Raw genomic sequence first — 27,140 nt, forward strand, 5'->3', positions numbered from 1 at the left:
TGGTGATGAATATAAGCAGAATGCAGCCTGGGCATAAAGAGAAGCAGACAAAATAGGGGCAACCAAACCAAAACAAAAAGGATTAAAAGGTCAATTCAGCTATTATTTGAATTTGTATATACATGTGAGCTAAACGGCATTACATTTATTTTAAAGGTTAAAATGCTGTAAAAGTGGATCAGGTAACAGTATTACACAGAATGAAACACATGCAGTTTTTTGTGGAGTAACTACACATAGTCATAACCTACAGTATTTGACAATGATTACCAAAAATGAAACAAAACATCCACTTAAAACTTTGAATGAGCAGCTCCAAACCTCCTGAATAAAGAAACATTGTTAATGGTAGGTTTCCTTTGGGTAAAATGAATTAAAACATGATGTACAGCAAGAAAGCTTCCAAGTCTGTGACTTAAAAAAACTGAAACTGTTAAACTGCTATTCCTATAGGCTTTCCAACATCCTCTGTTATTTGAGTAGCTAATGCAAGACATAAATTTACAAAGAGAATTTTGAATCCTAAAACCAGTAAAACCTGCTGATTGTTGGCCCTCTCTAAAATTTGGCACCTCCTCTGCATTTCAGCACTCTGTCTTTGGCAAGACTTCAGCTCTCACAACCGAATTACTGAATCTGGTCTCCTTGTGAAAAGTACGTGATTCATACTCCCTTGAAATGCGTCCTCTCACCTAAATGTCTCCTTCCAAGTATACAGGCATATACACAGAATTTACATTTATTAAATATTCAGGATTAAGTGGTAGAAAACTGATTTTATTTTCACAAAAGATGACAAAATAAATTTCAATTTATTAACAATAAACACTAAACAATATTGCAATCACTAATTGGAGCCTTCAGGGACTGAAAGGCAAAACTAAGGCTGAGTATTGAAACTAAGTTCCAATGCTGCCATATTTATCTAACATTAAAAGTCTGCAGGTTTAGTATCTGGTTTAGGACAACAATCCAGGCTTTCTCTGTACCTCTGTACAGAGAAAATTCAGAACCTCCAGAAGATGCTTCATTCACTTGTCTTGGATATTTCTCTTTGGAAGAGATGAGTCGCTTTCTGGAGTTCTTCTCTTCCTTCACCAAGAAAGTCTGGTGTGCAGCTTAGATGCTAGGGAAAACTATGTGAATTGAATACTATCCAAAGTTTTTCCTTAAACAGTATGTACAGGGCCAAACACTCGACGTTGTATGAAGTTGAAGGATGCACACTTCATTACTCTATTCATAGTGTTCTCTCTAGGATGTTATTTCCTTTTTATAGAACATTCCTAGTGTTAAAAATAATAAGCTTATAACCTATCCCATTTCTCAAACTAGCTCTCCACAAATGCGTCTTGCCTGTCTCAGCAAATATGTATTTTACAGGTAGCACAAATGAATGCATGAATAATACACAAACATTAAAAGTAAAATCTAAGCACCACTGATATTAATAGGATCTTAATGCTTGATATTAGTAATAAACAGGATTGTACCATCTGAACCCAAAATTAAAACCTCTAGCACCTAGCTTTACCACATAATTAAAGTGATTCTCTTGATAATCAATATAAATCATAGAATCAAAGAATGGTTTAGGTTGGAAAAGACCCTCAAGATCATCAAGTCCAACTGTAAACCTAACACTGCCAAGTCCACCACTAAACCATGTCCCTAAGCACCTCATCTACACATCTTTTAAATACCTCCAGGGATGGTGACTCAACCATTTCCCTGGGCAGCCTGTTCCAATGCTTGACAACCCTCTTGGTGAAGAAAGTTTTCCTAATATCCAATTTAAACCTCCCCTGGCGCAACTTGAAGCCATCTCCTCTTGTCCTATGGCTTGTTACTTGGGAGAAGAAACTGACACCCACCTCGCTACAGCCTCCTTTCAGGTAGTTGTAGAGAGTGATAAGGTCTCCCCTCAGCCTCCTCTTCTCCAGGCTAAACAACGCCAGTTCCCTCAGCTGCTCCTCATAAGACTTGTGCTCTAGACTCTTCACCAGTTTCATTGCCCTTCTTTGGACACACAGTTGCATTGTTAATTGCCCATTTTTACTTTCTGTTATATTGATCTAAATAATGACTTATTCTCACATGGTATATCAATGGAAAGACTATTAAATTACCATGCTTTTCCATAGCTATTTTTATTAACCAGTTTCCATGGTACAATGAAGTTCATGGTACAGACCATTTCTACCAGTGCTTTGTGAAATTGTAAATTATTCAATCTGTGCTGTACACAGGACCAGGATATATTTTTTAAAACTTTTTTAAAAGAAAGCCAATCTACATCTTGATATTAATTGTTCATGTTATGCCTTTTTTTTAAATGTAGGCTTCAGGCATCATTTCATACTAATTCATGCACCAACATACTGTGGAAAAGACTGGTTCTACAATAGTAAATTATTAGTAGCTTATATCTTCATTTAAAGTATTGGAAAATAATTGATAGCACTGTTGTTCTGTGTAATACATAACTGTATGGGAAGATCGAACTCTGTGTATGTGTTTGTATGTGTATGTATGTATGTATATATGTATTTAGGTGTAAGTATAAAAATTGTATGTCTCTTTTTCTTCTTTGGGAAAATTGTAAACATAGTTCTACTTATATTTTAATTTCCAGACTTCTCAACTGAATCTCTTCTGATGGACTGTAACTTTATGTTTTATACTTCTGTTATGTATTTGCAGTTTCTAAGTTCATTCATAATGTCTTTTCAGGCTTTTGTGTACCACAGCTTTCAATTTTCTGCTTTCATGAATATCCTAAAATTTGAAAGTTGTTTACTGCACTTCAGTAATGCTTAGCAGAACTTACTTCAGGCAGCCAGATAAAAGCCAAGCAAATTCGAAGAGTACAAATTGTACTCCTTAGTGCTGTAAGAAAATATCTAAAAAGCTATTTAAGATGGAATTAAATTATATACCTACTGGGTCACTTCTGTTATTTTCAAATGGATAATTTTTAGCATGGTCTTTCTGAATGAAGCACTTTTTAATATGCTGCTTGAAGGATCAATCTAAGACCTAATAATGCATGCCTGTGAATTAGAAATTAACACAGTTCTCTTATACTTTCAGAAACATAGCATAAACATCATACACCCTGAATGGGAGTGGTACCTGTAGTTTAATTGTCTCACTTGTCATCAATGTCCCAGGATTTATATATTTTATCTTACAGAATTAATGATGAAACAATTTATAACTCCTTAAATGTTTTAAATCTTTTTGTAGTACTTCAAGAGTTTTCAAGAAGACTAACGCAGTAGGGCACCAAAATTAAATAAAAAATTGTTAAAAGAAAAGTTTATAGTTTTCTGTGTTCTCTGTGACTGATGATGTCTTTTCTTTCTGCAATCAGTGGGATATCATCAAGAGATCCAACGAAGTACTGAAATAAATTAATTTATAATCTTACCGGCAGTTATAGTTCTGCTGTTGAGCTACACAAGTTGCATTATTTAAGCAAGGCAACAATTCACATGGATTCAGTATTCTCTCACAGAACTTGCCAGTGAATATTGGCAGGCAGATACATGCCACATCCTATAGAAGAGAAGGAAATTAGAAATAATTATTTGTTGTAACCAAGGCAATACAGAAATTAGTGTTTACTTCCATTACTATAGAGACCCTAACTAGGACAGGGTCTCATCATATTAAACAGTTTACAAAGACAGAACAAAAAGCAGTCCTAGCCCCAAATAGGTTACAAACATAATTTAGGACAAGTGGAGTAGGCCTTCCAGCACAGTTTATACCAGAGTTGGGTTTGCTAGCTGGAAATATACCAGCTCTAAATTTGGCTGGCTTTGTGATTTCATAACTGCATCAAGAAGAAGCTTTATAATTAATTTATAGTTTTTTCTCATTTCTGAATTTGTTCCAATGCAATGTTTGCATCTATCAAACAGTAAGAGTGCACAAGGTACGTCAGATACCAAACAGTATTCACCAACTAGAGTAGGAAAGAAAATGGTTTGTGACCTTTTTCCTCTTCAATATGAAACACAGAGACTATACTTCTCTATGTTGGTGAAAGACATCTGTCAGTTACTGCAATCTGTAATTTACACAGTAAGAACAATAAATTATTTTACAAAACAAAATATTTATTAGAGCTGACATTCTCACCCTTATTTTTCTATATAATGTTCTTTATAAGCCTTTTAACATCAGAAAGTAAAGGAAAAGCATAGAGAGGTTTATTCCCCCAGTGAAATTGAAAGTGTTCAGGTGTTTCTTCAGAATAGGTCTTAAAGGCATGATCAGGGAAACTCTATTTCAACATCTATTGAGAGATTTCTATATGTGTGAAACAAACTACTGCATCTGTTTGTCTATAGAAATGATTGTACAAAATAGTATACACTAGTTTATCTACTAGACAAAATATTTAGACAGATTGCATAATTTAGAAATCTATCAGTTTGGCAATTTAGATGTCTCTCTCTTTCTCTGTCTGTGAGTGAGTGTGTATCACTGGTATATGACAACTGAGGTTTTGAACTCTTCTTTCACTATTTTGGTTCTGTATAATCCCTGCTATTTGCAATAGTCATGCTAATGGAAGAACATTGACAATGCAGTTTGAAATACTACCAGGTATGAGTCTATTATCAAACCTTCATGAGTCTGCATGACTTTATTCTATTTTACAAAAAGAAAAAAGAAAGAAAGAAAAAAAAGGAATTAAAAACAGATACCACCGGAAAAGCAACAATAGGAAACAAGCACTAGGTAATAAAGATGACTGATGTATCATGTTTTATATCAGATTTTATTAGAGAGAAAAAAACAAATGAAACAACATCAGTAGTTTATTGAGTCACCTCCAAGCAACTGAACTGAAAATGTGGAATTTGGGCTTTTTAACTATAGAAATATTAGAAACACTACACATTCAGACCATGCTGTGTTTCTTCATGAAGCATGCAAAGCTAGTTTTAAAAGTGACATTAGAACTAAATGTTTTGGCACTTTCATGGAACAGATCCTCCTGGAAACTATGTCAAGGCATATGGATGACAGGGAGGTGATTAGAAACAGTCAACATTGCTTCACAAAGGGAAGATAATGCCTGACTAACCTGGTGGCTTTCTATGATGGAGTGACTGTGTTGACAGAAGAGCAACTGATGCTATCTACCTTGATTTCTGTAAGGCCTTTGACATTGTCCCACATAACATCATTGTTGCCAAATTGGAGAGATACAGGTTTGATGGATGGACTGTTCGATGGATAAAGAATTGGCTGGATGGCCATGTCCAAAGAGTTGCAATCAACAGCTCAATGTCCAAATGGAGATCAGTAACAACAAATGATATCCCTCAGGGGCCTGTACTGGGACCAGTACTGTTCAATATCTTTATTAATAACATAGACAGTGGGATTAAGTGAACCCTCAGCAAGTTTGCAGATGATACCAAGCTGAGTGGTGCAGCTGATTCACTAAAGGGAAGGGATGCCATCCAGAGGGACCTTGATAGGCTTGAGCAATGGACCCATGTGACTCTCATGAAGTTCAACAAGGACAAGTGCAAGGTCCTGCACCTGGGTCAGGGCAGTCACCAGTATCAGTACAGACTGGGTGATCAATGGATTAAGAGCAATCCTGTGGAGAAGGACTTGGTGATATTGGTGTATGAAAAATTGGACATGAGCTGGCAATGTGTGCTTGCAGCCCAGAAAGCCAAAAGAAGTGTGGGCTGCATCAAAAGAAGTGTGGCCAGCAGGTCAAGGGACATGATTCTCCCACTCTGTTCTGTTCTCATGAGGCCCCACCTGGAGTGCTGTGTCCAGCTCTGGGAACCCAGCACAAGACATGGACCTGTTAGAATGAGTTCAGAAGAGTGCCATGAAAATGCCTATAGAGAAAGGCTGAGAGAATTGGGGTTGCTCAGCCTGGAGAAGTGAAGGCTCTGGGGAGACTTCATTGTGGCTTTTCAATATATAAAGGGGGCCTATAAGAAAGATAGAAAAAGACTTTCTACCAAAGCCTTTAGTGACGAGACAAGGGGCAAAGGTTTTAAACTGAAAGAGGGTAGATTTAGATTGGGCATAAGGAAGAAATTTTTTATGATGAGGGTGGTAAGATAGTGGAACAGGTTGCCTAAAGAAGTTGTGGATGCCCTGTCATTGGAAGTGTTCAAGGTCAGGTTGGATGGGGCTTTGAGCAATCTGATCTAGTGGAAGCTGTCCCTGCCCACAGCAGGAGGGTTGGAACTAGATGACATTTAAAGGTCCCTTCCAATCCAAATCATTCTATGATTCTGTGATTCTATGATTCTATGTCCAAATAGGGATCTCTCAAGTTTATACTTACATTTGGCAAATCGATACATGTACCTCTGTTCTGACATGGCCTTGAAGAACATTCATTGATATCAATTTCACAATTGTGACCAAGAAAACCAGCAGGACAATCACAAACATATCTAGACTGATTATATTGGCATATGCCCCCATTCAGGCATGGCTGAGATGCACAAGGATCACCAGGTTCCTCACAAAGTGGACCTAAAAGAAATAAGCATAAAAAATTAGGGAGTGTTTGAATGAATGATGCTTCTTGATATGCTGCCCATAAACATTACCTTGTCACTATGTTGTGTTTCCCTATTATTTCTCATTAATTCTATTTTTTTTTATTTTAGGAGGGATTGAGAGGCTTTTATTTATTGTGTTTTTCTTAAATTGTCTACACAGTGAAGCTCCATTTACTGACTGGGACACCTGTAAACTATCACCATTTAAAAAGCAAAAAACTTATAATATTCCTGTATGTTTTGTTTGTTTTGGTGAATAAACATGGTAGAAATATGTGAGAGTAAGTAAACTCATCTGTAGCAAAGGGAGGATGAGAACTGGAACCATAGTCCCAGAAGACACTGAAGAGTCACTGAACATCTCTTTCGCAGCGGTTATTATTAAGGGAGGTTGTTCCCTTTCCTGTTTATAGATCCAGCCAGTAGTGAAGCTGAAGGTGCTCTCAATAGGTGCACACACAATCACGCCTGTGCACACACACACATGCACACACACAATACAGACACAGTGACCACATGGATCAACATGGAGAGCAGTGTCCTTCCCTGCACCACAGAAACACAAACAGCTTTCATGTGAGTGTTAACAGCAACAATGGCTCAATTTTTTTCCTCCTCTCTGGCTAGTCAGTATTGAAGTTCACCAGCAAACATACACACTCCCTCACTTTCTAAATGCACAAATAAACCCACATAGTGGATCCCTCAAATATTAGCACAGGTTTTAAGTCTGTCTGGTATTCATACCTGGATCTTGGACCTCTTGCCAACTTGCTGGCACAGACATCCCAGATCTGGGTATCATTCTAGTTGCTGGCTAGTCCAGCTTAACTCCTGCCCACTGGGAAGGGTGGTAACACAGAAATAGTAAAGAAAAGAGACTGCAGTGATCAGATGCAGGGCTCAGCCAGACAAGCGTAATGAGCTGCAGCCTGCTTACACTCAGCCAGCCCTTTTATCACCTTTTCTCTGCATTTTCCCATATTTGTACTTCTCCTGTCCATCTCGATCCCTACCTTTCTTCACCCTTTTCTTCTCCCAGATAAACAGCCCCTACCTAAGTGTTTGTCCCCTTTGGCCCCAGTTTTGTCACCTCCATACACAAATTCAGTATTTCTGATACAGTTACCTAGATAATCTTGGCTTTATGTGGGATTACTGATATGGTTACCCAGGCTCTGTTGGCCTTGCAAGAAAATAATCCCTGAAAAGTCCTCAGTTTCCCCCCTTTAATAATCTGTGATGTTTTCTTGTCTCTCACAAAATTCTCCCTTAACTCTCTGTGGAATCCAGTCATTGCTCATGGTGCTATCTGTAGCTTTTGTCAGCCACTCGCTCACTTCTTTGTTAAGCTCAGTAACTTCTCATGTTATGTCCAGTAGTTTCCCATGTTCTGTTAGTAACCCCAGGCAGGGGTTTACTAATCTGCCTGCATGCCTCGACAGTTATGAGCTGCCTAAGTATTTTGGACAATGAACTCTTTTTAATTGTGCAACATCAAAGATACAGCAGAATTATAGCAGCTAAGAATTTACTTCCATTTACTTCTGGAAAATTATGTAGCAAATATGCTTTTTACATATCCTGTACTTTGGTACTCTGATTTAAACCACCTTCCTAACACATACTTACAGATTACATCAGAAGCATTTTTCAATAATTTGCTGTAGCAATAACATTAACTTCATAATAAATCTATTCTGAAGTAGTAGTATGTATTGATTCCACATTTCGTTAGTCACTTGAATCAACTGAATTAAAAATAGGCATTCATAAAACAATAAATTATACTTTACAAAAATATGTATACTTTTGAAATGGTAAACAGAATACCTTTAACTCAGAATTGTAAACTGCCAGATAAACATAGCTAATTCATTCTAAACCAATTAATAGATAAGTATGCAAGCCTCTAATAATTTCCTTACCAACACAGACTAGCTATATAGAGCAACTGTAAGTATATAGAACAACATTTACCAGGAGATCCAAATATCACACTCTGTCTATTACATACCAGAACAGTTGATACAAAAAATGCTATACAAGAAAATCCCATTAGTAGAAAAAGGGTCAAAACACAATTGCCTTTTTAACACTCAGTTCATTGGAAACAGTTGTTCCAATAAGGCAAAATGAATTGAATCTAACTTTTAGGACATATTATTCACTTCTCTTTAGCGTCAGAGGACATTCAAAGAATCTTTTGTGAATTTGTTGCTATCCCTCATCACCATAGTAACCAAATTACAGTAAAAGTATATTGCAGCTTACAGATGGGCTTGCTAATAGGAAAAGCCAAGAAGGCCGTTCCTCAGAACAAGGCCATTGACTGGTATTAATGTATATATAAGAGAATATTTGCAATGTGAAGTGACGTGGATTGATCAATTGTTTCTTATTATTCAATTTAGTATTTAGCTGTCCTGTTATGCTTCAGGATGATATTGTACCCCGGTAGTACTCATAGATGAGGTTATATATCAATGCTTATGCTATTTTTTTTCCTTTGATTGGGCACATTTGACAAGAATGGGTGCTTCTGACCCACCCACTTTACTAAACAGGAGAAGGCAAATCAGTAAAACGGTGACTCCAAGCGCTCTACCCAAAGGAGAGACAGAAAGTGTAATTCCACAAGCCAAACGGATTAATGAGTTGTTCCTGACATTGTTTTTACCCCTGTATCCATTCAGTCCTCCCCATTTTTTCTGCCACCTTTACCAAGATATTCTTAGCCTTTTGCTAAAAAATGGCACGGGATGGGATTATTAGAACAGGGAAAGACTAAATGAACAAAATAACACAGAACAATGAAGACCAGTTGGGGAAACCAGATGAAAGAGGTGCCTTTTTGGTATGCTATGCTCGTTTGTAGCAAAACTAGGCAAAGGGCTTTGTTCTGCTAAAAAAAAGAGATAGTGCAACTTTCTTTTAGGGGAGACTAAAAGTAGCTAGAAGAGGAATAGAGAAAAGCCTGAAAGGAGATAAGGAAATATTGTTAATCAAAGGATAGGAGACGTATCAAGGAAATAATGCATGGTTCAAGGATGGCAAAAAAGATGTTTAACTTCTTTTCTCCTTGGCATCTCCTTGCAAAAGGCAAAAAATTATGTTTTCTTTTTTGCTAATTTGGAAAAAACTGCGTTTAGTGTGAATTGGGAACCAATTACCTAACCAGGTCAAGGGGGATCATTTTAAATGAAGATACTGAGGCAGCAACTGCACTCATAATCTAAAATACAGGTCACATCTTTAGGTCTATCTAGAGTGAATTCAATAAAAATCTCTACCAAGTGCCTTATGTCTTTTAGGAAGAATGCAGTCTTGAGCAGGAATGTTTCCTTAATCATTGATGTTACTTATGTCTTTGACATTCCTCTAATTTATAATTTTTTGTATTCATCATCTTATATGAAAAGCAAGAGCAGTGCTCTTTCACCTGAACATCCATGCCTGATGAGTTTGACAAGTCAAGTCAATAAAAGGAATTCTGAAGAATTGGTGTTTTGAGCTTTTTATTCTATCGTTGCCAAACCTGATGTCACACTCAATCTATTTTCTAAAGAAGATTGAAAGGTGACTTGATTACAGACCTTGGGTGGGGGAAATATCAAGCACTAAAGGGATCGTTAATTCAGTGGAACAAAGTGTAATAAAGCAAATGACTGAAGAGAGAAGCAAATGAAAAAAAGTTAGAAACACCTCACATGTTTTTACTAGTGAGGTCTCTGTACCAGACTACCATGAAAGACCTGGATTCTACAGTTGCTGATGTCTTCACATCAATGCTTTTGGACAGATCTTTAACCATATACAAGACAGAAGCCTTAATATATAGGTAAACAATATAACAACCTTTGGTCAGAACAGATGAACAACTGGTCCTCTAAACTTGCAAATCTATTTATCTACTTTGACTCAAAATATATACAAAACCTCTTAATAGTTGTGTAAAATTAGACATTCATTCCAAATTCCCATTTAAAAAATTTACACATTTTTGTCATCATCAGTGCCTCTTGTTTAGGTATGTTTAAATAAATACTTAACTTCATAGACATGCTAACATTTACTGACCTCTTGAATGCTGTTGTTAGAAGCAAGGTAAAGAGGGAACAGGATAAAAATAGATCTGTATAATCTGAAGTCAAATGTAAACCCCTGAAGGAGGACAATATGTAAGCAATGAACAATGCAGCTGGGAACAACACATCAGTCTAACTTGCAAGTGCATATTGAAAATGTTTGTACAAATTCTGGAGACCTGAGACTTAAATTAAAAAAGTGCAAGGCAAATTCTTTTAACTGCATAGATTTGATGCATAACCTTCTATTTTACTTTGATGTCAATAACAACATAGTATAGGCATAGTATTTGACATAGGTGCTGTGTATTCCTATTGCCAACAATTTCAACAGAAGTACTTCTTCCCTCAGTCACACCCAAAAAGAGACATTTGCTGAAAATACTGAAGTCCCTTTTGTGTTCACTGATGAATGATTAGCTACTCAAAGCTATGATATATTGTTCAAATTCTCAGGAAAATAAATGCAGAAACCATGTTCTAATGGGAGATAGATGATTCAAGAAACTTCAGTATGAAAAAAAATAGTTATCAGCTTGATTGAATATCCTGATTAAAGAGGAAATTCGAGAAATTAAAGACATTATGAGTAGGTTCAGTTCACCATGGTCTTTCAAAACAGTGAATTCTTGTTTGGTTTACTTCAATAAAATAAAAATGGCGGAAGATTAAAAAGCAAGAATGAGTGAGTAAAGATTATCCTATAGACCAATATGAAAGCTAATGAATTTTAATTTAAGGAACTGAATCTTATTTCCAGCATTTTCTATTGCTTTTACATGTGAAGACAATAAAACCCTTCACCCAAACCAAATGACAAAAAACCCCCAGCCCTTCCTTGTTTGATTTAACTGTATCCCTTCCAATCTTCATTAGTTCCATTACCATGTTATAATGATAATCCATTAAAAGTCAAAGGACATTCCTGACACCTTTGATAAGCATCAGTCAGTTTGTTAAGTTACCACATAGTGCCATTTACACAAATATCTGATTAAAATAAATAGTTTTTATTTTTAATAGTCTTTCTGGGCTTCATATTTATACAACCGTTTCTCTTTCCAAGGAGTAAAATATATGAAAGATCACCTTAGCATACTATGCTTTAATATGATTACAGTACTTTTGTTTTGTTATTCTTCTAATGAAAAATCAATATTTTCTAGAACAGTTATATATAAGGCACGGTAGACTATTTCAGGAAACAGCATATGTTACACCCATATAAATTCACTTATTTGTACTTTAGTTACAATGAAGTAATAATATTTCAGGGTTAGTATAAAATATGAACTATTTAGTGGGAGAGATATTTATTTTCAGTTTAAATGAAACAAGTGGTTGCCAGGAGCTACAATCAAGGCTTTATTCTGTTTAATGCTACACAGTAGGCATTAAACAGAATGAAGCCTGGAAATGAAGACAAGTATGATAATTCAATTGTTAAAAATATTGTTAATGTTTTAATATGTTCAGTTTCACAACTGAAATTATAGAAACCCACCTCTTATGCCATGTCCTTCTTATGTCATGCCATTATTAATGTTTAGCACTCTTGTTCACTTTAAAACTAATTTCAAAATAAGGCTCTTTTAATCTGAGGAACGTCAGATTTCAGTTGATTAAGTGAAAGTATTTCTGCAATTAAACTAATCCCTATCTGCATAGCTCAGTTAAAAATTTATTATAATTAGTCCAATCTAGTTCACTCCTTGTTTTGACTTTCCTGAGTTTCCTCAGCTGCCCTTCTTTTTAAATGTAAAACCGGAAAGTATTTTTAAAAGTTCTCTTTGTAGAAAGAGTATATTTTTTCTGTTTAAAAGCATCACTGAATCAGAAGTTTTGTCTCATATATCTAGACCCTTAAATATACCAATATTTCTATTGGTGAACTAAAAGCATTAATCTTTGAAATATGAATACAGTATTTGCATCTTCATATAAATTTATAATCAAAACCAATGAATGACACCTTTTTTCTGCATATGAAGTTTCAATAAAGTTTGAATCAAAATGAAATCTACTTGAGACACTGTAAATCTAGGTCTCAGAAGAGAGTGAGTTCAAATCTCCATGAAAGATTATAAGGGCTACAATCTTAATTTTAGACCAAATAGGCAGTATCAAAGATCACTGATGTGCTTTATACAAAAGCTCCAATCAGCACACTTGAAAATAGACGTTTTGGAAGTAAATGAATGAGAAGAACATTAGCTTCCATCAGAGGAAAGTCTATTAGAGAGAAAATTACAGTACTGCTGGAAAAACTCATCAAGAGTCCTTGTAAACTTTTAGTTTTACTTCTTATCTTGACTAACCACAGTGTTCAGAAATTCTAAAATAGCCAAAGCAAATAGAGCTGGGCTGATTCTGAGCCAATGCTACCCTGGCCACTGCTAAGGCAGTGTGCATGAGCTGTCACTGCTTCTGGAAGGCTATTATTCTGTGGGGCAAGAGCAGGGCATCACCCTAGTTATAGCAGATAAATATATACTATTCCAAGCCTAAAATCACTTCCCAGTGCCTCAGTTTGTTGCAGAAAGGGGTGTTCAAATCACTGCTAGGGCCAGCAGGAAGAATAGCCGTAATGTTCAAATTGACAGCTATGACTTTTATCAAGAACACTAATGCTGCCCACTAACAGAAAGTCTAGATTTAAAATTGCCTTTCTTCTTGCAGCCATCTGCTGGTGTTTACCACAGACCAGATACAGAAGAAAATCTAAGTGTATCCATTAACAGTGAATTCACTAATACTCCACGGTTTTTACTACAGTAAAATGGTATGATTACTTATCCATCTTTTGGGAAGGTGTTTTTAAAAATGCAATGATTAATCACTCCTTTCTCTAAGGCAACAGTTTCTCCAGATAGTATTAATTCAGTTCCCCAGCTGCCCCTCAGATAACAAGACCCTTCCTATCCTCAGATGCAAGGTATGGTCCTGATGGATCACATACTTCTGTGAGAGGCTCAATACTTCTGAATTCTGAAGCACTCCACCTATTAGAGATGAGGAGGTCTCTCCTGGCATTCATGGACTAGCATTGTGCCTGATGTTATTCAGTATGGTTTCTAAAGGTATGAATGGGAGATACACTTCTTATTAAAATCCTAAATGATAATAGATCAAGTCAATACACTGAGTCAGACAGAAAATTTCTTCATTAAAATACAAAAGCCTGTGTGATTTCAAACTGCAAAAGTACAAAATATGAAAATAAACCTGCACAAAAGTACATAACTGTACATAAACGGATACTAGACACGAACAAAGTGGCAAATGCTTTGTGAACCAAAACAGAAGGAACTCTATTGGGTGGCAAAACTAGGCTTTATTTGCTCACTTTTCAGTGGAGAACCAAATACTTTCTCATTGTTCACAGGAAATAAAACATCATAACCATTGGTGAGAGATTTGAAAGTGCCGTTTTATATACATCGTGTATATACACATATATATAAAATTAAATATTTCATACCATTCTGAGTAAATGACAGAGATGATTCAAGGAAATTTAATCCAGAATGTGTCTCTCAAGTGAAGGTAGGCAGGCTGTGCAAGGGCACGCCATGCTGGGTTGGGCAAAGCCTAGGGGTGAAGCTGGAATAGAGGAGAAAGAACAGAGAATCCAAGAGGTGCAAGTTCTCCCTGGGTTTGCAATGTACAGATAATGGTTGATTAATCTAGTATGGATGGGAATCAAGGTAGAATCATTGAGCAGAAAAAGTTTATTTAGAGATATTTGAGAAGTTTCTTGTGGAAACAGAGAGAATCCATTTCAGTTATAAAAATTTGTTGTGCGTAAAACAGCAAGAATAAATTGAACAGAAAAAATTTCACAGAAGAGAGAAAGGGGTAAAATGACCAAAAGGGCATCTATCTTTAGCTGTTAATATTACTAATACAGGGATGTATATTTCATGATTGTCAAGAGCTGTTGCAGAAAACAAAAGCATTTATTAGTAAATGATAGTGCAAAATCCTTAAGGAAGAAAACAAACTTATATTTAGAACAAATATGATCCAGTCTTTTCTGCTTTATTGCCTGTGTGTTTACGGCCAGCTAGAAGTGAAAAGCAACATCCCTCCTGAAGAGCTTAATAATATGGGAAAGGGAACACGCCTCAAGGAACACTGTAAGTCTATTAAATTCTCAATGGGCAAGGTGTTACTTAAGACTTCTATGGATGTCTATAAAAATCCCACTGGAAACTGAAAGGTCCTGAACCTTTCTGTTCTTTGTGACACAGGCAAACCATATTTCCTTCTGTTCTGTTTAGTGGAGTAATGAGTGGTAGCTTCAATACTTCTTTGTGGCAATGATTAGCTGCCTGTTGAAGTCCTACTGCTTTTATTTTTTTTGGTGGTGGAGACCTTAAGGCTTCTGGTTCTCCTTAGAGTCTGAGTTGTTCAGTTGTTTTCTCAACTTGCCTCTTTTCCAAAGGTCAAACATTTGGAAGCTCTTTAGCTTAGATATCTGTTTCACATCAAAGGAAACACTAAAATAAGGTTGTTCCATGTCCCATAGGTATTTTTGGAACTTAGGCCTTCTCTCTTGAACCTTTGAACAGCAATTTTTAGCTGAAACTTTGAATAAATATTTTTCTGAAACTGAGATAACTTGATCATTATGCGTAATGAGGGTAAAATATTCTTAACTCTTTTTTCTGTAAAGAAGAATTAAAGCATGTAATATTTTCCTGATATTTCACTCACCTAAGGGAGGAAGGGAGGGAGGAAAGGTGAGAGGTAGAGATTTCCTAGTGGGGCAGCTGTATTCTCTAATATTCTCCAGAGTAAGTGTGATAGGCACCTGCATAGACTAAACAAAATACTTCATTAGATGCCAAAGCAGTCTAATCTGTAATTCAGGGTATTTTAAAGGCTTTTAGTTTCTAAAATATATCAAAATTATTAACTACAAAAATAAATATATTCTCAATTTATTCCAGAACTGATACACTAAAAACTTAGTAAGAGAAAGGTCCAGTTCTTAATATATTTTAATTTTCTGTTATATATTTATCAAAGAAGAGTATTTGTCTTCACATAGGTATATTTAGACATTATTACAAGTAAAAAAAATGTATCTTTTTTATACTTCTTCTGTTCATATTTGCCCACTTGCCAGCCAATTCAGGATTATGAGGAAGTTAACGATGATATTAACTGAAAGTATGCAATGTAGATCAACAAAATAAATAGAATAGCAGTTTAAAAAATGAGCAAAGCTTGTACATATTTTGACATAATAATAGTAACAAGAGATTCTATTTATTTTATCATTTTATTACTAAAAAGACTACATCAATATTTGTATCTTTTATCTCCAAACAGTACATAAAATGAGAAATGTGATATAATGAAAAAGAAAGAAGAAACTACCATTTAGTGGGAAACCCAATGTACATACAACAATAGAATCCCAAAATGGAGAAATCTACATTTTTATCCTGGTTTCAGCTGAGATAGATAGATAGAGTTAATTTTCTTTATAGTGGCTGGTATGGGGCTATGTTTTGGATTTGTGCTGAAAACAGTGTTGATAATACAGAGATGTTTTAGTTGTTGCTGCACTAGTCAAGGACTTTTCAGCTTCCCATGCTCTGCCAGGTGCACAAGAAGTTGTGAGGGGACACAGCCAGGATAGTTGATCCAAACTTACCAAAGGGCTATTCCATACCACATGACGTCATGCTCAGTATATAAAGCTGGGGAAGAAGAAGGAAGGGGGGGCATTCGGAGTGATGGCATTTGTCTTCCCAAGTAACCATTACACGTGATGGAGCCCTGCTTTCCTGGAGATGGCTGAACACCTGCCTGCCCATGGGAAGTGGTGAATGAATTCCTTGGTTTGCTTTGCTTGTGTGCGTGGCTTTTGCTTTACTTATTAAACTGTCTTTATCTCAACCCATGAGTTTTCTGACTTTTACCCTTCTGATTCTCTCCCCCATCCCACCAGGGGGGAGTGAGCGAGCGGCTGTGTGGTGCTTAGTTGCCGGCTGGGGCTAAACCACGACAATTTTAAAGGCTTTTATAAATGTACTGCCTAGGAAAAAGAGGAGAAAATGTTGTTATTATTAAATGGATGAGTTTAAAACCAAGAAAAACTGATGATGGAGACATTATTTCAGGGGAAGGTTAAAAAAAAAACCAAAACGGCAAGCACAATATAAACTTGTGTCCAAATAACTGCAGCTCTATCTACTCCATTCAAACAGCCAATCTGCTTTCATCATAAGTAAAAAAAGCCAAAGATATATTATAAAGCATGAAACCTAGAAATAGATCTCTTTTAATTTAATATGAGATTCTAACAATTTGAACATGATTTGTGGTCTGTTATGAGGTCAGATAAATATTGTAAAGGTATGATTCAAACCTTTGATATCTGTAGTGGAAAAATTTAGTAGCAACATTTGAAATTTATATAAAAGATGTTGAAAGACCACACCTTCAACAGAATGCAGAGTCACACTGGTGTATGTTTTCAAGACTATATTAAATGACTGAGTAGTGCTTTTCCCCTAAAAGTGTAACTTTGGCTCCTACACTCATGTTTAATTATTATTTTTTTTAATTCACTATCAACTATCTTGAAAAGGAGTAACTTTATAGATAAGATAAATGTAATGAATGACTTTGGCAAATTTGGCTAGACCTTCTTCTTAGTGAAAAGTGGAAAAGAAAATGTGTTTGCATTTGTCATCACCATCATCATCTCTGTATTCATCGACTGCCTGAGGTCAGTAAGAGTAAATGACAGACAGAGCTTGTCTGCTTATAGCTGGGACTATGTAGAAATTTCCTACATTTTTATTTACCTCTGTACTACTGCTTGAGATTCACAAAATCATGTGACAGTTTAATTTTACCAGATCAGTACAACTCTGGTAAGTAACATGTATGGCACAAATGAACAAATTATTTTCTCAGATCTTGAACACTCCATCTTACTCACAAAGATTACCTTAAACCTTAGATATTATAGCAATGGAAGTAATTTAAAAATTAAAGCAGTTACCTCTTCAGTAGACTCCTTAGGAACATTGAAAATACTCTACATTATTAAGCAAAAGAAGTTTTGTAGGGACAAAACAGCTTTTGTAGACCAAAACTGAGTTTTTGTTTGTTTGCTTTTTTCTCAACTGCTTCTGTCAAATTAATAAATATATTTTTGCTTCCACCAGTCTTGATTTACTTGTAGATTTTGTTCCTCACAGCTAAAACCCCTATGACTACAATGTGGAAAATCAATATTTTTTAAATTAAATTAAACAAATAAACTAATTTTCTTCTAGACTTTTAAATTTTCTTTAAAATGGAGACAGACAAAGGGCTAGAAAGAGCAAAACCCCTTCAGAAGGCATTGAATGAACAGAGGTTTTGATAAGATGCCTAAAATTATGTATACATGGGATAGAATTACTCTGAAGTACTCAAAACACTTTGGGACATTCTATTTTATAAATGTTCACAACATAAATAACAATTTTAGCCAAATTATGTACAATCTGGTTATTTATGATTGTTAGCACTTACCTTTCTAAGTACCTTAAAACTAGATGAGATTTTAAAGAACATATAAAGACCCTGAGTGACACTTCTGAAAACATATGAATAACTTGACATACAAAATAAGTGCTATGTGAGATATCTCACTTAGATGTCTCTTTTAGTATAGCTAGAATATTTCACATCTTAAAATATCTTGTATGAATTAGTGTTGGCAACTCCGTATTGAATTTTAGATTTAATTTTTGAGGTGACTTAGATACTTTGATATCCTATTAAGTCCCATTTTCAAAAATGGTCTAGGCACCTTTAAAATGGAAATTTTATTGCTGGCACTGTAAAATATGCTGATAAATGACAACTTTAGAAGGTGGAACACAGAAGTCAATCATGTATTTTTGAAAAGTGATTGTTAACTCTGTGCTAACAGGCTTACTGTAGTCTACATAATAATTTATTCTGACTGCCTTCTTGACACGCTTTTCTTTGGTAAAGTGATATAGGTTAAATTTGTTGGGTTATTTTCAATTCACTTATCAAACATGCAAAATGACACACGTCCCAGATTTTGAGCAGTCATAATTGTGTTTATTTGCTAACTTATCTCAGTATCATCTCACATAATGTGGTGTAAATCAGAAGAAATCCTATAAAACCTGATAAACTGATGTTGATAAAATGCATCAGTAGATATAGTAAGTAGATTCAGCAAGTTCTTCAGCTTTCTTTCCCACAGAGTAGAAGTCATCAGATCAATAGTAGATTTTGGATATTTGGACACCAAAAGTGTTAGCCTAATACCTATTGAGATCCAAATAAAGAAACTGACCTGCAGCTGGAGGTTCCCTAAAAGACTTTTAAAAATTGGGTCTAACATGCCTGTACTATGTACCACAATATTCAGCAATCATGACCACAGCATAATAAATGTAAACCTTTAAGAACTGTAAAACTATTCAGGGGGTTTTAGTTTATTATTATTATTATTAACATTATTATTATTATTGTCCATTATTTTGGCAGTAATATTTTAAATAATTCCTCTGAAACTAGGATAAGTTAAAGATGCAATAGTTTAAATATTGATAGTGAGCAGTTCAGTTAGTTATATGAATCCAGGAAGAAGAGCCTTAAATAAAGCAGCAGCTGTAAAGTTGGCATTTTGGTATTTCTCTGCTAATATACAGACTTTCTAGAAGCAATGACAGGTGATTAACTTTGTCCTCTCTCCTCAAAGTTACCACAGCCAGCTGACTGATGACAAAAGATATGTATGGGTTGAAAAATCAAATGGATTCATTAGAATACGTGAGCACTTTCCTCCATAACAAATTATATCATATGTATCTTGGCCTTCTTTCTTGTTTGCAGTCAAAACTGTATTGTGTGAGAAGAAAAAAAAGCTTGGGTAAGCAAGTACCAAGCCCCTTAAATCTTTGTACATCAACTCTAAATCAGCAAAATACACCTTCAGTCAAATGCAACTCAAAGCACTAGTATATTATACACAGTTGTAAATACTGAACTTGACAAAAATGTTGACATATTTTCACCACTGTCAAGTTTTCAGATGGAGTCCTCAGTGATATAGTTGTTTAAACCCTTTAATTCCCACAAACAGCTTTAACCTTTAGAACTCACTAATTCTTATGAATCCCACAACAAAATTCTTTTCAAAATGTTTGACAGATGTGAATGACTGAAGCCACTGATTAATTTGTCTCTATAGTTTTGCAGTTAATTGTTAATTATTGTTAAAGATAATATATCTTCTTTTTCTAATCTGTAGTAGTGTAGAAGCAGGTTTACAATTAATCAAGAAGAAAGAAACTGACATGGGGAATAATCTTATCAAAAGATAATTGATTATTCAAGTCTTTGACAAAGGAAACTATTCAAGATATATACATGTACTTTTTTTTCCATGGGTCTCAGAAATCACAAGTCTAAATGGCAAAGTCCTTTTATTACAGTGAAAGAGGATTTTGGCTGAGGTGAATTCCTACTAAATTGCTTAACAATGTTCAGAAACATGCCTGTAGATTTGAGGCAACTGCTAAAGACCTGGGAAACAGATCTTCAGGAGACATATCCTTTTGAAGTTCAATAAGCAAGGTAAAGGTTGAGGAAGAGATGTAAATGATAGGAATATATTCTGGGAAGGTGTGCCCTTAGGCAACTGCAAAGACCAGGGACATGTGCTAAATAAGGGGAAGCCTGAGGCAGTAGTGAGGATTGAGTATATTGAGGAGGAGGAGGAGGAGGAGGAGGAGGAGGAGGAGGAGGAGGAGGAGGAGGAAGAGGAAGAGGAAGAGGAAGAGGAAGAGGAAGAGGAAGAGGAAGAGGAAGAGGAGGAGAGAGCAGGTGGTATAGAAAGTGAGAGCAAAAATGGCCCATGAATCTCAGGAATAGAGAAGCCGACCACAGTAACACAAAGCAGTAGGATGGGCTGAGTAGCTACCAATAGCCCTGTTTTGATACCTCCTGTATCCTAGGAGGCAGAAGAAGAAAAATAAAAATTGAGAATAGTTGTTTAAAAAAACACTTTATAACCTTTATGTTGTTGGTGAGAAAAAGATGCTGGTTTTAACTTGAGTATTTCTGCATTGCTGATTTTTTATATTAGCTACTAAATTTTAAGAATATTGACTGTCATGAAAAATCCCAAGAGGGCTCAGTTGCATTAATGCCTAAAATGAAGGTTGTTCATATGGATAAAATGTGTGATATGTTGTCAAGTGACCACATCACATCATCTCATAATCCAAATTTATCTTCTCATCTTCTAGATTATGCATTAATTTATTGTAATGAATTAATCTTGAGAAAAAAAGTCCCTAGGAGTAGCTATAGAAGAAAAACAGAAAAAAAAAAATAATTAAAATTAGATAACTAAGTTTTGTACATTTGTACATTCTATTAGAATTGTGGTGAGAAGGAAAAAGTCTGCTTATTGTAGCCTCTGTAGCTTATTATTAGACTCTGAGAAACAGAGTATTATACCCTTTGCAAGAAAATCAGCTTTTGAACATACAAAGCTTCCTAGAACTGTAACTTTTATATAACTGTAACTCAAATGACCTTGGGGTATACTTCTATTTGACATCCATCAGCATTATTTAATGGGACAAACTGGGAGTATTCAAACCCTTGGATATTGAGCAGAGCCTGGCAGCATCTGGCAATTCTGGAAGCACTGTAGACGTAGAATGTACTCAGTGCCTAACTACATGCCAGGGCATTAATATTGAGAGAAGAATGGGGTCTGTGGGTCTCTCACAAAAAGGATAGTCATCTTCAAAAGCTGATAGTACCACCATGGGTTTATGGCTCTAACATAGTGATGTAATATAAAGAAATACAGGCCTGGTATGGTAAAAGCGGCCTTGAAAATTGTAGACACAGCATGCAGCGTAGGGCAGTACAAGTATGGAATAACAAGAGGTGAGGCACAGGCTTGGCACTGGAGACCCCACAGCTGTAAACAACTCACCAGTGAACAGTTGAAGAAATGCAGACCTGGAGCTGGACAAAACTGGTCTTAAGGGCAACAAAAAGAACAAAGGAATAGTATCTAACATACATAAAACCCACAATATATAGTAAATTCAGATGTGATGTGGAACTGCAGCCCAATGAAGAAAAAAGAAAGGTATATAAGCATGTTAGCAAACATATAAACATGATCCTAAGTAGATCCTAGATCAAGTAAGATGAAACCATCAGCACAAACATTATATTCCTCCTGGTGAAGGTCTCCAGATGCTCACAATAACACTCACCATAACACCTCTCCTGCCAAGAGCAGTAAAAGGGGCAGGGGAAGGGTGAGCATAGCGTTTGGAAAAGGGTTAGAAACCAAGAAGTGTATATATAAGAACATTACCTGTATTATTATTGAAAGACTTTCTGCACAGATGACTCTTAAGTTTTCAATTATAAAATAATTTTTTTGCTTTATATATGCAGTGTTTTTTCCAGAATCCTGTGTTTAAATATCAATACATGCTGACATATAATGGCAGCAAGATAACAAAACCAAATTAAATTAAAGCCAGGGAAAGTGAAAAAAAGCATCATGGATTTAATATTGAAGAGACTTTCTGGGTTAATAAAAAGACCCCTTCAGTAGTAGGTGAGAACGCTACAGCATCAGAAGACTGTGTTTTATCTCACCATTTGGGAGGACTGTGCTCTGTAATACATAAAATGCAAGTTTATATGACCTAAATTGGGTAATGTAAAAACTAGATGTCACTCTAACCCCTGTTAGAACCGACTGTTTAAACTGGACACCTCTATAAGATGGTTCATTCCATCCAAAAAAGACATGTAGGACAGATGCAATGAATTGTTGCTGGGATACCTGTTTTTCTTCTAACTAAACAGGGCAAACTAAACAAATATTTCAAGTAAGATACCAAACTCTAGACAGCGGATGTTGAATAACATGCAGCCAGTCAATGAAAAATATCTGAAAGTTTGTCAAATGAATAGATTAAAGCTAATCAGAGAATACAGTTTTATCACATATTTATCTTTAGAAGCATTCACTTTGCAGCAAGCTGCAAAGGCTAATTGATAAAAACAATCTTTTTTAGTCTGTTGGTTTTACTGCCAAGATGGTAAAACATGTTTTGAAATGACTGATTACTGTTTGGAAAAAAGCCAATGAAATGATGTCCTGCATCTTGGAAGAAAAGCAACTTCAAATATGATGTATTCCTACCTATGCATTTAGGGATTTCATTCACACATACACTAACTAATAAATTAAAATGGACAGTGGTTAACACAATCTTTTCATTATTTCCTATACAATATTTTTATTTTCATATGTAATCTCCATTCATTTTGAAAATGCCATAAATTTAAAAGATCCAAAATTGTTTTTATTGGTATTATGTTTGAACAGTTCAGCAAATAAGTGTTAGGACTTAAATTCATTTTAGAAAGGATTTAAATTTATCATCAAAATGAACAAAGGAATTCTCAATGCTTTTTGAAAGCTCTGAAAAGCTTTTGAAATAGTGACTTTTTGTCATAATTCACAGGTTGTCATTATCTCCTTGTAAGATAAATTTGGCTTTTGTCTATTTAATAGTCTGTAAAGCTGTAATTTATTTGTATGCAAATGTAAAAGCCCCACTATGTGTATTCAGTATCTGTTATTATTAAAAGTATCTAAGTCTGCAAGTGTTCAGTGTGTTTACTTTTAGAACTCTGTTAGGAAAATAGATTCCCTATTTACATATTTACTGAGCAAGAAAGAATAAGGATAAGATGTGAGTGAATATGGCTTTGTTGTCTAGAGGTTAGGGAACTTATATAGCAATTATAAAATGCATAATATGATCAAGGTTCTTATCGCTTTGATAGATAAGGATGAGGGTCCTGTCCTGGTGTCCAGAGTCAGACTTCTCTCTCTCTCTCTCTCTGGACTAATGAATTCCATGGAAAATGAAAAAATTTCAAAATGTCATTGTAAAAACACTCTCACTTTATATAAACTATAGGTTGCTCTTAATGACATAGACTTGACATGTGTTTTACTTCTGGGGTTATTTCTAATTTGAAACTAAAAGTGGTTCTAAATATTGTTATTCACACTTAGTTTAAGATTATTTCACCACTGTTATCATAGGGTGTAAGGGCAGGGACATTAGGAAGTCTGTAGTCCAACCTCCTGCTTAAAGCAAGATAAACTATGAGGTCAGACCAGGTTAGTCAGAGCTTTATCTAGTCTAGACTTCTAAACCACCACCACCAAAGATGGAGGCTGCATAATCTCTCTGGGTGACCCGTTCCAGTCCTTGACTGCCCACACAGTGAAAAAGATTTTTTCTAATATTGTTTGACCCTCTCTTGTTTCAACTTCTGCCTGTTGTCTCATTCTCCCACCATGCACTACGGTGGCAAGCCTGATTCTATCTTCTCAATAACCTACCTTGTAGGTATAGGTGGATACTATTAGGTCCTGCCATATGATCAGATCTTGAGCCAGGATCCCAAGGTGTTAAATTTCAGGCATAAAACTACAAAAAATCCTGAGGGTCTGTGCTAGTTTTGGCTGGGATAGAGTTAATTTTCTTTATAGGAGCTAGTATGGGGCTATGTTTTGGATTTGTGCTGAAAACAGTGTTGATAACACACTGATGTATTAGTTGTTGCTAAGTAATGTTTACACTAGTCAAGGACTTTTCAGCTTCCCATGCTCTGCCAGGTGCAGAAGAAGTTGGGAGGGGACACAGCCAAGATGGTTGATCCAAGCTGACCAAAGGGCTATTCCATACCATATGTCGTCATGCTCAGTATATAAAGGTGGGGAAGAAGAAGGAAGAGGGGGACATTCGGAGTGATGGCGTTTGTTTTCCCAAGTAACCATTACGTGTGATGGAGCCCTGCTTTCCTGGAGATGGCTGAACACCTGCCTGCCCATGGGAAGTAGTGAATGGACTCCTTACTTTGCTTTGCTTGTGTGTGCAGCTTTTGCTTTCCCTTATTAAACTGTCTTTATCTCAACCCACGAGTTTTCTCAGTTTTACTCTTCTGATTCTCTCCCCCATCCCACCGTGGGGGGAGTGAGCGAGCGGCTGTGTGGTGCTCAGTTGCCAGCTGGGGTTAAACCACGACAGGGTCTTAAAGGTGTCATTTGTATATGGTAATGGTAAATTGTATCAAAAGCCATAACAGGTAATAATAAATTAATTTGTTTTTTCTGGGAAAGTCAACCTTATTTTATATTACTTCAGTTAGTATCTTGTACTGAAACAAATATTTTGAGATTTTAAACATGTTTTCCTATACTTATTCTGAAGAATAAAGAAAATTGTGCAATGAATTCTAGCATCCTTTCTCCATCAGTGGTAATTAATTACTAGCCTGGGGAGAAAGATTAGTATACTGAATAGTGGTGTTATCAATCCTGTGACTTTGTGTCTGGAAATATTTCCCAGAGCACAAACTTCTGGTGGCATGTCATTATGCAAGAAACTTAACTTTAATTCTTAAAGGAAGTCTGTATTTCTGGTGGAGGGAGTTCCAAATGAAAAAGTTAGGTACTTGTTAGGTCATTTTTTCACTACATATAAAATGACAGTATAAGTTAGCGTATATTAAAGTATTTTTAAAAGCATGTGAGTGAGGAGCATAAAGGAACACTGTCTGTTTTAACTTTTCCTGTCTATCGCACTATGGATTAGAAGAAAGCTGCAGGAGAGACAGAGTGAAATCACTCCTGAGTACAACTGCAGCGGCAGGAATCCAGGCAGAGCTGTAAGCAGCGGGGTGAGCAACATGAGCACAAAGAGAAGGATTTATGAGAAGCAAAGAAAACAGATAGGGAGCTAAAGAATCATCATGAGGGGCAGAGAGACATTTTTCCTATGGTCACACGAAGTAAAGTGTAGAAATCGTTTCAAACCAGAGAACTGGATTGACGAAAGAACTGGGGAACTGATAGCAAAATTGGAGGAAAAGACACAACAAAGAACTTATTTTTTTAAGTTGTCTTTGTCATAATGTTTCTCTTTAAAAGTTCATTGTTCTCATTATGCTTTTATAAAACATAGCTTTAACAATTCAAAGCCTTTCTGTGTTAAAGAGAAAGTGCAGGCAGGTCCAATTCAAAGCTTTGGCTGAGTCAGGTTTGTATCACAGTTGCTTGCTTTATTTTTCCCACTCCATAGCAGAAAAAGGTAGTATACTATAGTATTGTAGAGTATTATTAAAAAACACACACACTCAGCACAAGTTAGCTAGAACAAAAGGGTTTTGGGTGCTCTACTAACAAAATGTACTAATTACCCTATTCTTGACTTGATGGGTCAGAAAAACCTTTAAACAAAGCAAAATTAAATATCTAAGAATATAGAAGACAAAATAAAAATGCTGAGAGCACTAGGAAATGGATATGTGTTCACAAATACTTTGCTTATAGCTGCCTATCTGATTTTAAAACTACTCAAGTTTCAGAGTGAACAAAAACAAATGTAAAAATTAATTAATTCAAGAGTTGAGAGCTCTTCAGCCCTATTTAATAGACAGTGTTATCATTCAGGACAGCTCCATTCAATCCGCTATGTTATTTTTTAATACATAAATTTTTAGGAACTAAATCTGAACTGTAAACATTACCTAAATGAATTATTGAGTTATTTAAGTGCTACACACTAATGCTACTGTTTCTGATACTGGATGACTAGAACTACATCTCTGAAGGCACTGCTCTTGAAGATGGAACCAAAAAGCAAGAAAGCTTCTAGCTATATCTTCCTGTCTCACTTGTTAACAACCAGTGTTACCCTTCTGCTGGTGTTTAGGCAGTCTGAACTGGGATGATATCAAATGGGAAAGGTAGGATGGATTTAACTATATCAAGAACTTGAGGAGGTGACAAAATGGCATAGGGGATGCAGAGGACAATTTGGTGCAGATTTTGGCTGGAGAAAAATTGATTCTGCTTACCTGTGTTATGAATTTGGTAGAAACTGAGAGCTACATATTATGCACAAAATGTTGTGGGCGAAAGGAAACACACCATGTGATCCAATAATTTACTGGTAGTCCAACTAATGTTTTAACTGTGTAATAGTCCATGCTCTGTACTTAATATAGAAACACCTAAAAGCCCTAAAATACCTATAGAATTAAATTTACTAATATTCCCTTTCTCTGGTGTTATGTTCACCCTTCCAGTATCTCTCTGGAGCACAAGCTTGACAGTTTCTTTCTTTCTCAGTAAGAAGGGGGTAAATGTTCAAACCTTAGCTATAAGACTTATGGACATGTTGATGCCTTCTTGATGAAAAGTATGATGTTCATGGAAGGGGTTTCTTCCTCCTCTGCCTCAAGTCTAGGGGTTTTGTGTGTGTGTGTGCTTTTGAGGGTTTTTTTAATATGTCTTCTAATCATAGACCACTTCCTTCTCCTGGGCTGCCAGCTGAAGCCTTGGCCCCAGCCCCCCCAGCCC

General features: G+C 35.8%; 1 protein-coding gene across 1 annotated transcript in view; it reads right to left on the minus strand.

Annotated features, from left to right (window-relative positions):
• The window catches only part of EYS (eyes shut homolog), a 944,771-nt gene that overhangs the window by 872,850 nt on the left and 44,781 nt on the right, over positions 1 to 27,140 (minus strand). The window contains 2 exon segments of the mRNA XM_072855247.1: positions 3,434 to 3,561; positions 6,341 to 6,534. Of these exon segments, the coding sequence (XP_072711348.1) occupies positions 3,434 to 3,561; positions 6,341 to 6,534 (322 nt within the window).

Source organism: Ciconia boyciana, chromosome 3, assembly GCF_034638445.1.
Source record: "Ciconia boyciana chromosome 3, ASM3463844v1, whole genome shotgun sequence".
Classification (NCBI taxonomy): Eukaryota; Metazoa; Chordata; class Aves; order Ciconiiformes; family Ciconiidae; genus Ciconia; species Ciconia boyciana.